The sequence below is a fragment of the Larimichthys crocea genome, chromosome XXIV, assembly GCF_000972845.2.
Source record: "Larimichthys crocea isolate SSNF chromosome XXIV, L_crocea_2.0, whole genome shotgun sequence".
Classification (NCBI taxonomy): Eukaryota; Metazoa; Chordata; class Actinopteri; family Sciaenidae; genus Larimichthys; species Larimichthys crocea.
This window is the reverse complement of record NC_040034.1, coordinates 15952355-15967463: the sequence shown is the minus strand read 5'-3', so window position 1 is coordinate 15967463 and position 15109 is coordinate 15952355. Positions and strand designations below refer to the sequence as shown.

Below are 15109 nucleotides of genomic sequence, written 5' to 3'. Positions count from 1 at the left end.
CACTGGACGAACAGAAATGAGTTGTACTGTAAAAGTACAGGTGCAACATTCAGTCCTTGTCTACAGTGAGGCAGCAGGGTATGCAGTACAGCTGCAGATGAGAGCTTAGTGCTGTGAAGGGACACTGTGATGGAGAGTTTTATTAAAGCTACTGTATATAGTTCAGCTTTACTACTACAATTACTGTGTTCTGAGCATTATGGAGTGTGCACATGCTGTACTCCCTGAGGCTTAAATGACACTGTGCACAGAATAATAATAATCCATGATTCTCTAACCCTCTGACAGAGCCAATATTATTATTCATGCTGCTTCAGCTTTACATCTATTCATCCATCCATCCATTAAGTATAACCACTTACCCTTAGAGGGTAGCAAGGGCTGAGACCTTTACAATTAAATAGATTTAATTACATGGTTAATATTCATTTAAAGAATTTGTGCTACATGGTGTTAGCACCTAGTTTCAGGCAGGCAAACAGTGTTAGGTTAAAAAGGAATAACTGATCTCAAATGTTTCCTTATTGAACTTATAATACTGGCACCTGCCCTAAACTACAACACAAGAACAAAACTTTCTTCATTTTCATATTTAGCTTCACGGGTCATCAACTGGTGTGGATGCTGGTGCTGTGTATTTATTAATCTTTTACAAGATTCTGGTTTTGAAACCAATCAGATGTAAATATTCTTGTGTTCTCTCACCCCCAGTAGATTTCTGGGTACGTATCCCTCACGGTCATTAAGCCGTGCCCACCACCACTCTGTCTCAGTGTCGTCACGCCGACGCAACACGGTGAGGCCGTCACCCTCGCTGAAGGACAGCTCATCGGACTGCTGGGCCGTGTAGTCCCAGAGAGCATAGACCAAGCCTTTGTTCATCACACCCAACTTTTCTTGTACACCTGGAAGAGACACAAAAAAAACTATTTGTAAACCAATGGAGAGTTTAATTGTTGCATGATGGTTTAAATGCTCCTCACCGTCTGTATCTACCTACCATAGAGGAACTGAGAACACTGTGTATAGCCCTCCTCCATTTCTTCACATTTGTCCGCCGCTGTTTCGACGTCACTAATAGTTGTGGCGAAAATGGCGGCCCCAGACTCCACCAGCATCTTACAGAGGTGGACACTGTTACATGATGCTGCGCAGTGCAGAGGAGTCCTGGGAGGGGAACAAACGTAAAATATGACTTTAAACAGACTTAAACAATCCTCTGCTGAACGAGGTTCATTCACCTCTAGAACAGAAAGGACAAAGGCTTTAAGTAATGCACCTGGGTTACCATTCTAATAGGTTAATCACAATGTCATCACGAAACAGGCCAATATTAACTTGACATGAATCCTTGTTAGACTTGGTAATCTCTTCCTTCAATACTGCTAAAGTATTGAGTCAAAACTGAATTTAGAAATGCGATTATCTCTGTCAATGTTGCCTCTGAGCTGAGCTGCAGTATCGCTGCTGCAGAGTGTGTTCATTTCCCAAACACAACACAACCTCAAGTCCTTCTGCAGCCACTGATCTGTTATTAATCTGGACTATATTGCATGACTGAATGACTGAATGAAGATACTGACCATCCGTCACTGTCAGCAGCGTTTACATTGACTCCAAAGTCCAGCAGGAACTTAACAATGTGGTGATGGCCAGCGCACACAGCATTATGGAGAGGAGTTATACCTTCATCATTAGGCATACTGGGATTTTCCACCTTAAAGACAGAGATAATTAGAAAATGTACATAGAGGTATTAGACTGATTAGAATGATCCACAAAATCCTCAAAATATCGACATTGGTAAGATCCTCGAGAAACCTTAAAGCTAAAAGAAGTGCCAAGTGCGTGAGTGAGTTTACTGCAAAACTGAGGATGGTGCAACATTTTTTTGAAGAGCTTAGAAGTTGCCTCGGGCTATGATAACATCAAACTGAGCTTATCCTGGATGTGAAGCATCTGAATGTATCCTTGAGAGTTTGGAGAGTCAGCAAGCACTTTTGTCCAGTCTCCAAGTGCAAGATGTCAAAAATAGATGGTGCGAGGGAGGGTGGGGGGGGGTTCGCCTTTAAAGATTTAAGCCTTTGTTCTCAGTAGCTTGGTGCTGCTGTAAAACACTGTTATACAGAGTGTGAGTGCTCAACAATAACTGCACCTGACAACTGAGACCACGTCTCTCCTGACAGAGCTGCTGAAGATCAAAGATATTATACAAAGTGTTGTTATGAAGGTGTTGAAATCTCTTCAGTTATTCACTGATCTGTTGGGGCAATCTGTGTGTGGGTGTACAGTAATTGTTGGCATGTACAAGTATACTTCTGTTGCACAATGAAGTGGGTTTATTTACAGAATGTAACCAAATTTTCTGATGATATCCAGACCTATTCGACAGACAACCCAAAATTTTAGGAGCTCAGCAGGAAATTCTTTGGTGAGATTATACTTCACTATAAACATGCACCAATCTTCCACAGCTGCATCTTTTTTATTTGCTCACAGCTTAGACTACACCACAGCACAGAAAATGCCCTAACCTTCTTCATGAGACACAGGTGAGAGTTTGTCTTGCTTTATGATAATTCAGCTCTCCACACGGTAAGTTATGGTGTCCCTCAAGGCTTCGTACTGGGCCCAATACTTTTAATATATATACATGCTAAACTAAATATACTTTTACATCATCAGACTTTTATGCGCATGTTTAACCCAAAGAGATATGGCCACATGTTAAAGCCATTTAACTCACTAGAACACTGAGCTGTAAAAAATAAACTTGACTTGATCTGATTTTAAGTCCTCAGACAGTGAATAAGCAGTACAAATTTAAGACATGAGAATGCACTATGATAGAAATATTATAATACAACAATATCATCTTGTGTTACCTCGTATATAATCCTCTGCACCAGATCAAACTCTCCTTCTAAAGATGCATCTAGCAGCAGAGCAAGAGGGTTGAACTTGACTCTCAGGCCGTGGCCTGTTCGCTCTGATGAAGGCTTCTTCAGGTTGGTTCGCTTCACCTGCAGCACACATGGAGAGAAACAGAACAGTGTTAATAAATTCTAGATAAATTAGCTGTCGCAGGGAACTTTAGCTAATCAGTAACATATTTCACAACAACAAAGAGAAATACGAAAGAAAATGAGATGCAGTGTTTATCCATTACCAGATGTAATTATAATCTATACCTACCTTAGGCAGTGAAGGTGGGGCAGGAGGTGAAGGAGAAGGGGAAGCGTGGCCTACAGAGTTTTGTGCGGGACTAGATCCTCTGTGGTTGTTGTTGTTCTGGTCCTCTGGCCGATCAGCCGCAGGGGATGGGCTGGGTTGGGTTGGTGGAGACACGTTTTTGGTAGTTTCTGCTTTTGCTGTCGTCTCTTTGGGTGTTTCTATGGCCACAGAAGGTGGGGACAAGCGACGGGAGCCTGAGTTCGGGTTTTTAACTTCGCCCTCCACAGTTGTCGTACTGGCATGCTTGTCACCAGGTTCAACATTCCCATTTGCTGAATGGATGTTGTCCATGTCGCCCAAAATGCATTCAGGCTGGTAGAAAGTATTGCCTAGAATTAAGAGTGAGACACCCATTTAAGCATCATGAAACACTTAACATCAATGGGAAATAAGATGCTTCCTAAACTGTTCTGAAGCAAGGCCATATCATCACACCACCGTGTCTTACCTGAGCCTCCTTCCATGCCTCCCGCCAGCGTGTTGAACCTGCACACCACAACATAAATCAGTTTTAAACAAGCTGCTGCAACCTTGATTCCTTAAGATTTAGGTTCTGTTTCAGATTCAGTTTAATACAAATTGATTTGTTTTGATGGTGGAGTAGAGTTTATAGTAGCACAGACCTCTGGTACAGTAACTTTTGGATGTTTGGCCCCTGTGGGCCCTCAGGCTCAGTAATTGAGCTCCGTTTCTTCAGGGGTCGTGGAGCATTGCTGAGGCGTCTGCGGAGAACCTCCAGGTCAGCATCACTCTGGTAACGTAGCTGGGAGTGAGCTGTGGAGGACACAGGTGGGAGATCAAAATATGTTGGAGAAAGATTCTCTAATGTTTACAACTGCACATGTCGAATTTTTGTTATTTGGAGCAGGAGACGTGGAACTAGAATTAGGAAATTCATGCACTGATATGTTGTTCTAGCTTTATTGGATAGAGACAGCTGAAGTGTGACAGGAAAGTTGGGAGAGAGAGACGAGGAATGACATGTAGCAAAGGGCCGCATCTACCTACAGAGCTAACCGACACCCATGCACTGATGTGTTTGATTTATTCCCTGGTACCTACCAACTGGGGTGAGCTTAGTGGGACTGAGGGGACGAGGGATGTTGTCAACGCTGGGTGGAGGGAGAATTTGCCCATCACTGCTCTCGCCTCCACCTTTCCCTACTTCTTTATCTGTAACATCCTCTCCTCCTGCTCTTACTCCTCCTCCTCCCCCCTGGAGAAAAGGGACAGGGGATGGAGAGGTGGAGGAGGTGGGGAGGATGGGTTTGCCGTAGACTAAGGAGAGAAGGGAAAAGGAACAGATAGTGCTCAGATGAATTGTGGATATTGTAAATAAACATTAAACATACACTATCTTTAGTCTGTACTCGTGGCACATTCTAATTACTTACCTGCTTTGACAGTTGTCCTGTTGCTGAGAGATCCGTAGTTTTTAGTCTGAGGGTGCTGGAGGTACATGCTGTAGATGGAGCTGCTGTTCATGGTGGCAGGGCCCTTCCTGGGGGACTGAGGCCTGGAGGGGTGGTCTGGGACGTAGGGACGAACGGCAACCGCTGGTGGGGGGTCTGTTCGCTCTGTTTGTGGGGACAAGGGAGAAGGCTGGGAGGTGGTGGCAGGGCCTAACAGTGGAGACAATATACAATCAGTAAGTGATGTACTCCATGTGTACTCCAGGACCCAATGACACCAGTGTTAGCTGTGTTTACAGCTGCTTTTAAATTACCTTGGCTCGAATTTGGTGGGACAGAGATCCGCTGCTGTATTTGTTGTGAGGAGGAAGATGATGTAGAGGATGAGGTGGTATTTGCAGCATTGGATCGAGGCCAGCCCAGTGTACCAGGTGCAGAGCGGGGCAGCGAGCTGGTGGCAGAGTGATGCGCTGCCGTTTGGTGGGTGGCACTGGGGTAGGTACCATAACCGGAGGGATGCTGGTGGGAGGGAGAGACATTGAAAAAGATTTTTCTAAAGCCTGACTGCATAACCTAATTTAAAACCTGCATAGCTTTTTTGGAAGGAGATTTTACTCCTGAAATATTTCTTCAGTCATAGTTATTTCCTGCTCTGGTCTTCAAAGTGGGAGCCAGGGTGCCCTAAAATTGGCCTCAAGGAGGTCATAAGCAAATAAAGAATGTTTGAATATCTCTGTATGTAATTTAGTAAAAATAATCTATTATAGAGTTCGTCATTATGATGATGGCTATGTAATGATATCTTCACTCTCAATCTCTCTGTCTAGTGTAGAAGACAGTACAGTACCTGTTCTGGACTGTTGCTCCTCCAATCCGACACACTCTTACTGAGGTTAGGCCATGACGCTTCATTAGCTAAACAGAGAGAGAGGAAGACAGAGGAAGTGTTGAGGAAGGGACAAAGATTACACCAGGAAAGGCAATAAAAGGAGAGGGGAAGAAGCAACAACAGACACAAACAGACAGGAAAATGACAAAGTACGATGTATGTTAAAGAAAGTTAAATGAGGTGAAAGAGATAGGAGCAGGAGGGACGTTGGTATGAAGGTTTAGTACATTAATATATGTTATATTGGGAAGAGGTTAGAAGGGATCTGGATGCTGAGACTAGCTGTCAGTATGTCACTCAGTTGACACTACAAATATACAAGGCAAAACAAATGACTGAAATAAAAATATGTAATTATCCAAACATAGTTTAGGCCAAGAACAACAAAACAAGAGGTCCATTATTTAGTACCATACGACAGTCATTTAATTATTTTTGACATTTGACATGACAAGTGTGGCTTGAAGTGTTTCGCCTCGGCAAAGCAAATATTGTAATGTAACAAGACAAGTGCCGTATTGCTTAACAACTACTCTACGTGTTCAGATTGGTGATTACAGCTTACGCTCCAGCACAAACATGTGTTTAGCATCCTGAAAGTAGAACAGCAATTGGACTAAAGTATCTCTGTTCATGAGCTTGGTTGCAAAATTTATGGGTAGTGAAGTCGCTGTCATGGTAACGTCTGTATCCGATTTGATCATGAAAAAAACAAAACAAACATTCATAGTACCTGACAATTGCAGTCATAAAATTGACTTTTGGGTGCAGTTCTGCTATTTTTATCACAATAATTACACTGAGTTGTTGGTTAACAGAAGCACGGTGCATTGAAACCCCCCCGAATAAAACAAAGCTGCTCCCTTGAAGGTTTAAAACTGACTTTACTGACTGTGCTAAAATGCTCTGAGAAAGTCAAGCCTGTGAATTATGAAAAGTAGGAGAGGTGCTGTTAATTGGCACAGTTCAATACATCACTAAGGTCACAGCGAGGATCGACCAGTAAATCTTGATCCACTGTTGCATATTAACGAGACAATCCTGTGTTCTAGCTTAATGCTTCACAGCAGTTTAATCTCACTTTATATTGGTATTAATTACAGACCAGCTAAAAGGAAAAAGCCTTGTGAACCTTGGTTTGCAGGTGATTAGATCGATGATGAAAACGTACCACAGTAGGGTGCTTTTTAAGACTGATACTGGAGACCACATTGTTCTGAAGCTTTTGGCTGCCTTCATGTTGAATATCCACTACACTGTGTGTGAGCAAGCTGAGAGAAATATTTAACAAGGAAAGTCTACAGCTACATGAGCAGCTCTGTGAGTCTCTAGATATAGAAACATTGATACCACGTTTGCAATTTTACACATTTGATACATTGATATTAACGGTCTCTGACAATATGAGAGATGGCTGTTCAGAAGGTTAATGTTTTGGCATTGAGGTGATTGGATACCTTTGATGAATTTAATTCCAACAAGTAACAAGTATCATGTTCAATTTCTCACATTTATAACACAACAAATTCAATGGAAGTCGGTTCAGCATTAAGCGAGTTACAGGTGGTTTGCATCTTTCATATTGTGGATCTTAACCATGGTGACCACATAACCACAGCAGTCGCCAATGAGGTATCAATGAGGCGCTTTGAGCTAAATGCTAAATGTCAGCCTGCGTGTTAGCACGCTAACCATTTGCTAATTAGCATTGAAAACAAAGTACGACTGAGGCTGATAGATCTGTCATTAGCTTTGAAAGTGTTTTTTCATGAACCAGACCTGATGATGGCGCTACAGAAGTTAGGGAATCAGCAAAGTTAAAGTGGTGCACAAAGTTACTGATGGACAGACACTGCCATCCTTAAAGCCCCGCTGCTAACCTGGCTATAAATAATTGAAAAAGTTCATTAAAATTCCACCCACATGTCACTGCAGCTGTCTACAATTCAGCGTCCATTGTCAAAGTATCATTTTAAGCTGTTACCCAACCATGTGGCTTAGCTCTCTGTGATACAGCCACATCACAGTTTTGGCACACACAAGACTAATACTGATTAACTATTGAACCTGGGAGTCCTGCAGTCAGTGAGCTGTGCTGTGCAACCACTGACTGCTGCCCTGACCTGCTGACCTCAGGTAGAAAACAGTCACGACAGGAAACAAACAGTCAGCTCTGTACAGGAGGTGGAAACTTGGCCATTTGCCTGAAAGCCCAGATTAGACGAAGTCAAGTCACTCGGTGTTGTAGAGGATAGACAGACCAGTTTACAGGTTTACAGGACACGCACCATCACAGTACGGCCTGATGCAAAAGGCAAAGGGTCGCTCAGAAGAACACAAATTCAACTGTGACACTCTCAAGAATAAACACAGTATTTACGTATGCTGTACAATGATCTGATCAACATGTCTGATTACATTTAGGATAAAACATTTAGGAAAATATGCTCATTAGATGAGTAAAACAACACCACTCTACGTGTCCTCTAAATATAAAACTACTGCCAGCAGCTGGTTAGTGCAACTTAGCATAAATACTGTGAGGAGAGGGGAAAAAACTACCCAGGTTCTGTCCGAAGGTAACAAAAAGCTCCTATCAGCACCTCTAAAGCTTACTAATTAACAAGACACAAGACTCCAGGAAGTTGCTGAGCCTAGTTGTGTATACTTTGCATATTGTTTCCTTTCCAAAGCCTGTTTCCAGTTTAGAGGTGCACGAGGGCTGTATTAATCTTGTCACCTAACTCAAAGTATTCCTACAAAATCACAAAATATTTAAAGATTAATCAGTACTATATTTCATGTACACATCTGTCTTGTTGTTTCTCTCTCAAAACAGAAGCATTAGCATTTTTTCCTATTGGTCATTAACTATGGTACAAAAAGAGCTTTTGTTACAGAAAACCCGACTCTCCTGTTACCATGTTCCAACAAATAGTTTAAGTCAGTGGAATATGAAACCCTTTCTCTCAATCCTAAGGATTTTCACTGAATAAATAAATTATTCACTTCTTCTGTTCATGCTGTTCCTTGCTGTGATTTCTGTTTGCTCCGAAGCGCTGCACACTGCTATGCTTGTCCTGTATTAGCATTCATACAGTATAATAGACTCTCAGTGGTAACATTTGTTAGAGAGCCGTAATCTCTCTGATGACAGCAACAACAGCTGCCACGACCCCGCAACCTCCTCTACGTGAAATCTCTCGCCATCTGACTCACACAGACAAACTCACGCACACAGAATACAGAATACTGTATATAGCTACAAGTCAGCATACCTCACACTTCCTTTCATTCATTACTTGTGCCTGTCTGCCCAGGCTTGTTGACATGATTTACCACTATGTATTTTCAGCATTACATAAGCCGGGACAATAAATAGAGCTGTGGCATTTGGTTTGGCATTCAAGAACACAATGGGATTTGTATCAGTGCTGGTTTAAGACACTTTACTTACACCCACAAGTGTAACTCATTGAAACCGATATATCAGTATGAGTGAGTGGCCCGATACAACATGGTCCGGTGGTTAATGAAAAGTTGTGTTTTGTTAAAAATGCTGATGCTAGCCATGTGGTGGACGTTGACAACAATAAGTAAAGACAGTGTGATAGATTTAATCATGTACCATTTAAATGAATAGTTCAACATTTTGTGAAATACACTTATTTGCTTTCTTGCCAAGAGTAGATGAGAAGCTTAGCTCAGCATTAAAAGAGGAAACAAAGCAAAACAGCTACCTCTGTCCAAAGGTAATAAAACACAGCAACTGTAAAACTCACTAAATAGCTGGCTGACAGGATATAGTGTGGCACACAACCTCATGTAAACAACCTGGGGTCTCTGTTCCTTTGTGCTAAGCTAAGAAAATGGGTTCCTGGATGTGGCTTCATGTTTATCGTACAGATGTGAGTGGTATCAATTTACTCACCTAACTGTTGAAGAAAAAGCAAATAAGTGCATTTCTAAAAACATAAAACCATCTCTTTAAGTCAATGAAATATTGTACTGTGTGAGGGGATTCTTGGACTGCAATTGCACCTTACTTAAAGGACAAATGTGTCGGATTTAGTGGCATATAGCAGTGTTGCTGATTGTGACAGCCTTATGTCACCGTCTCCTTCTAGGAGAAACTAAGGTGGCAGCGATAAAAAATCCCTATCTAGAGCTAGTGTTTAGTTTGTCCATTCTGGGCTACTGTGTTATACACTATTGTAAACAAAGTTAAGCTTTTTAGATTTTTTTACATCATTCTGTAAAAAGAGCTAATACTCACGTGCTCTTAAATCTTACACACTGGACCTTTTAATTTTCTGCTATTTTTGTTGTATTTCTTCATTTGGTACAATTTAGTTTATTTATTTACGAGGGAGATATTTGGAAGTCAGCAAAATGAGTATTCTATCTTTGGATCCGTAGCTGAAGATGATTATTATTATGTATTTGACCTTCTCACACTGGGTAGAAGAACGTGAAGGAATAACTGAATCTAAGTTTAAGTCCAGACTGTGGTTTGCCCTCAGTTTATTTTCTTATGATCGGCTTCCTACCCCTGAGCTGCTAGTGATCAGATGTCATGTCTGTGTCCTTACACGTAGAACCCTTACAACCTGAGGTCATTTTCTGTTGCTGATTCGATTATGTTCTCCAGACCATCTGTTCTACAGAGAAAACACTCCACAGCATTACATTTTTCAGGCCAGGACCGAAAAAAATGTCTGCCTTGGGGTTAAGGGTAAATAAAACATATTTGTAGTTGAATCACGTAGAAAATACTATAAATAGACCTGAGTGAGGAAGCAGGTGCTGCTAATCTATCACTAATGGAGCTAGTGGTGAGTATGCTTCTCTAGCACCTTCCAGGGACTCACTGTTGTTACTGTTGCCCCCCTTTGGGGACCGAGGTCCCTCCCACGAGTCAGTGGGCTCTGACAGGACGATGTCTAAATCTGACACTTTCCATTGGCTGGGGGTCTTCCTGACGCCACTCCTGTCCTCCTCTGCATGGCCACACCCACCGCGAAAGACACCAACCACGATAGCGACAACCACCAACACGATGACATCACAATGGTGTCACAAAACAGCGACAAGCACAGTCACAACCACCGCCACAACATCAACACGTGACAAAACAACAATCACAAAACCACCGATAACATTGAAACATTACATTTAAGATATAACAACAGAGAAGGGAAGAGGAAAAGAAAGAGTCAACAGACAGGAAAAGGAAATAGACAGAAAGTTAGATCCAGATAGAGATATAAGACAGTGCAAACAGAAACTGTTTAAAAGATGGCAAACAAACTGATCCCAGTCTCGTAAGAGCGCCTTAAAACATCAAACAACAAACAAAAAAAGTCTACCAACCTGAGAGGGAACGGATGTGGCTGAGCGGCGTCGGTTTGGGCGGTGGGTCAGCTGGCAGGGGGTACCCTGCCTCCTGTCTGCCCTCCGCTGGAACCTGGATGTAAGGACAGACAGCCGCTACTCGACCTGAAACTCCACCGCTTGGATGCGAAGTGGTCTGAGGTGAAGATAGGCCTCCTCCGTTCATACGACTCAACTGAAGGGGTGCAAAGACAGACAGGCAGGGTCAGACGTAAAGTGGCCGTTAAGCTATAAGCTAAAGGAATCTACGTTCAGAGTTAAGTTGTGTACTTCTGCTCTCTTCTTATGCAGCCGTTCTCTCAGGTCTCCGATGCGTTGATCCATCACCGTCACCTGGGCGTTCCTCTTGTTCAGGAGCTCCTTGTTCTGGGCCAACTTGCTGCTCTGCTCCAGGTTATGACGGTTACGAGCCTGAAACACGCAGCATTATAAGTCTTATGCACACTGTGAAAACGATTATTAACCAACTTGAATGTGTTAAAACGAAGAGAGATTATGAGATGGTGATTGACCTGCAGCTCCTGGTAGAGTTTCCTTAGTTCCAGGGCTGCAGGACCAGACAGGGGCGATCCTTTCTGGCCAGTGGGTGCACCCTGGGAGCCAGTGGGTGCCCCCTGAGCTGAGTGCAGCTGAAGGCGTCCTCGCCTTAAATCCTCCAACTGCTGCGTCAACTAAGAAAACCATTCAGAAAAGGACTTAACAGCTGACCTGAAACATTTTTTGCTTGATTTTGACTGTTATAATGAAACCTCACTCGGCCGCCGTCACGTTACCTGGTCGACTCGGACCACAGCGGACTGCAGCTCTGCCTGCTTCTCCTGAAACAGGCTGCTGACATGGTCAATCTCTGCAGCTGGAGACAACCCAGGAAGAGGGTGGAGAAATATAACAATTTTACACAGGCCTTCCCTCACCCTGTATATTATCATGTATATATCTCTGCAGTGTGCTTAGTGTGTTTAGGCTTACAGAGGTTTCCGTTGATGAGTTTACTGTAGTCGACTTGTCCTCTCATGGCTCGGATCTTCTTCAGCTTGGCTTCCTGAGTGTCCACTCGCTCCTTCAGCCGCTGCAGCTTCTCAGCTTCAGACTAAACAAGAGAGACAAAGAGAAGACACAAGCTAAACATCCACTGGCAAATAAATAATTGTGTTTCCATAACTGGAGGAGAAAGAGTCATGACTGACCTCTCTACACAATGTCCCAGCATACAGGTTTAGATTTGTTTTGGTGCCTATAGAACATTAAAGACTAAGAGAGCACAGATGGACATATGGACCTCACCTGTGTCTGTCCCTGGTTAGATCTGCCTCCTTGGTGAAGATACCTCAGTCTCTGTTCCTAGAAGCAAAAGAACAAACATGACTTCAATGGTTACAATCATTTGGCGAGTTTGTTCGTTACTACCGAAGCTCTGCTGTGAAGAGGGGAAGACATCTTTCTGTGCTACAATGGTGTGGTTCCTTTGGGCGTAAATAAGTCCTACTACTGTGTTGAATGTAGAGGCATGAAAGCATGAGAGTCGGGATCATAACTTTTCCTCTAATAAGTCTTCCCAGCTTTGAGTGTTGGCGCTGCCAGTGTGTCACTTTGTGGTCTGATAAGTTTGTTGTGTTTCAGCAGCTTCACATCACTTCTTTATCAAGTTGATATTTAGAGTTTCTTTGTTCTGGCTGCTAACAAAGCCGTGAAAAAAGAAAGCAGATATAAATATTGCAGTCGCAAGTCAGTTGATCATTTTCTTATACAAATACCAGTTTTTGTTTTTTTACTTTTTAAGGAATATAAGCTGTCTTTCAAACTTTTTCCACCCTTTTACAGGTGTGAGGCACAGGTGATCACTGTGTGACATTAAAAATAACTGAATTTAGATGACGTAGCTTACTGGAACGCTTAATGGAACGGAGCAATTGTTGACAAAATTTGTTTCACACTGTGCTTTTCCACGTACTTTGTGACATATCATTCTCAACATAGCTTCACCCACCTCTGACTTAAAAACGTGTGTGGGGGTTACCTAGAGAGTGTGGAGTAAATACTGAACCTTATTTTGCCTCAAAAGAACGAGACATTTCACACCATGCTAAAGCAGCGATACTTAAGGTGATGACAGAACAGCTCAGAAGTCTCGAACACACATTTTCTTACATGCAGTATTGTATTGTCTTGGTGAGCCCTTATTAGCACCTTGACTTGCATATACACCGATCAGCCAACACCTCCCTGTAGGTCCCCCTTTTGCCATGTCCTGACCCGTTGAGGCACGGACTCCACTAGACCTCTGAAGGTGTGCTGTGGTATCTGGCACCAAGACGTGAGCAGCAGACCTTTTAAGTTAAGAGATGGGGCCTCCGTGGATCAGACTTGTTTGTCCAGCACATCCCACAGATGCTCCATTGAAATGAGACCTCAAGCTCATTGCCGTGTTCCTCATACCATTCCTAAACCACTTTTGCTTTGTGGCAGGGCACATTATCCTGCTCAAAGAGACCACTGCCATCAGGGAACATCATTTCCATTCTTCGTTGCTTTGCCTCGTGTCGGTTTGGACAGATTTTATCAGTATCTGTTGCCGGGATGCCCCAAATTGACAGCCCTGTTATGTAATGGTTTTGTGTATGTTTGTCTGTTGCACTCAGCTGCACTCAAGGCTCACATACAAGCACTTAAATGACATCCTGAAGTTGGCTGCGACTCAAGATTTGACACTTGATAGTGAAGTAAAATCCCATGGTGCAGTTCTGATGCTCATGTGCCCACTGTTGATGCTTTCGGCAGTGGACAGTGGTCAACATCCTGACTGGTCTGTATCAGACCAAAAATATAATCATAGTCATACTTGCCTATTGCAAGCAGGTTTCCCTACACCCACACTCTTTTTTAATCATATATTTGCTATTAATTTGCATTTAGTTTGCATGCATACATCTATAGCCTGGAGTGGAGGAATAAACAGACAGAGATAGAGAGGTCTGTCGAATGTGATGCTGACTGAGGCACTTTACACCTCTCTCAGTATCGTGCTGGCACGTAGTACAGCTGACCTGTGTGTCTCTCTCTGAGTCAACACACTCACACACACACACACACACCAACACAGAGGAAGAGGATAATACAATGTTGGCGAGAAGCCTCCCCTTCCCCTCCCATTCACTGGAAACACACACACACATGCTAATGACACATTACATAACAGTAGCTTGTTTAATGACACGTACAGTGCAGGAGTAAAAGTGCCAGTCGCTGTGTTCTGGACTGTGTTGGAAGTCATCAATCCACGTTGCTTTATATTAATGTTAAGAGAATGGAAACTGCAAGACAAGGAAATACTTCAACACTTACACACTGGAAGGAAACACTTAATAGCTGGTATTTAGCAGGGGGAATTGCTGCTTTTAAAAACGCTGAATATCAGGATAGAGTTGCCAGATGAAATTGCCAGTGCCACAGTTGGCCTTACAAAAAAACAAAATTGGTTAAATCAAAGTTGGTGGTTGAAAAAAGTTCCCCGCTCAAAGTGTTTTTATTCACTGTAGACTAAGCAGACTTCGTCAGGTTTTATTTTTTCTGGCTCGCCTTTCTGACTCTTTCCTGGAGTGCAACTCTGCTTCAACTTCCCAGCAGCTGTATCTCCCCGGTGACCTCATTTCCTGTCAATTCAAAGGTCACTTCCTCATGTGGGAATGACCATGATCTGTGTGTCACACACACACACAGACAATGTTGTCACACGTGAAACCTGGAGGTGAACGGTGGTCCCTTGGCTCAAAGTTGGAGTTGTTCTTTCCTGTCGGTCCTTAAATCCTGACCTAGATCACATGTTCCTGTTTCCAAGGAAGACGTATGAGCCCTGATCCTTACACACACACACACACACACACACACACATTCCTCCAAGGCCATAGCTCCTGGTGCCTCAAAGCCGACCTTTTCAGACAGACTCTAATGTAGATAACCTTACACTAACTGACAGGCAATCCATCCAACAGCTCTGTGTGTGCGCGTGCATGAGTTACCTTGGCGACCAACATCTGTTGCTGGGCCTCTATTTGTTGCTGTTGTCTTGTGGCCATTTCCTGGAGCTCAGAGAGGGTCAGCTCTACACGGGGAACCTACACACACACACACACACACACACACACACACACACACACACACACACACAAAAGTTATATTAATA

At 43.0% G+C, this 15109-nt stretch overlaps 1 protein-coding gene across 5 annotated transcripts in view; it reads right to left on the bottom strand.

Moving 5' to 3' along the window:
• Positions 1–15109, bottom strand: part of LOC104932650 (apoptosis-stimulating of p53 protein 1) — a 46185-nt gene that overhangs the window by 2233 nt on the left and 28843 nt on the right. For 3 of the 5 annotated variants that reach the window (XM_019266385.2, XM_010747930.3, XM_019266387.2), the window contains 19 exons: positions 14946–15041; positions 12214–12270; positions 11899–12019; positions 11703–11782; positions 11442–11600; positions 11200–11340; positions 10909–11104; positions 10407–10535; positions 5494–5561; positions 4961–5165; positions 4629–4856; positions 4297–4512; positions 3858–4008; positions 3683–3720; positions 3196–3563; positions 2886–3023; positions 1584–1717; positions 1001–1167; positions 706–905 (listed from right to left, as the gene is read on the bottom strand). In XM_019266385.2, the coding sequence (XP_019121930.1) occupies positions 706–905; positions 1001–1167; positions 1584–1717; positions 2886–3023; positions 3196–3563; positions 3683–3720; positions 3858–4008; positions 4297–4512; positions 4629–4856; positions 4961–5165; positions 5494–5561; positions 10407–10535; positions 10909–11104; positions 11200–11340; positions 11442–11600; positions 11703–11782; positions 11899–12019; positions 12214–12270; positions 14946–15041 (2892 nt within the window). The remainder of the gene's footprint in view (positions 1–705; positions 906–1000; positions 1168–1583; positions 1718–2885; positions 3024–3195; positions 3564–3682; positions 3721–3857; positions 4009–4296; positions 4513–4628; positions 4857–4960; positions 5166–5493; positions 5562–10406; positions 10536–10908; positions 11105–11199; positions 11341–11441; positions 11601–11702; positions 11783–11898; positions 12020–12213; positions 12271–14945; positions 15042–15109) is intronic. The other 2 variants (XM_019266384.2, XM_019266386.2) reach the window with 2 other exon arrangements.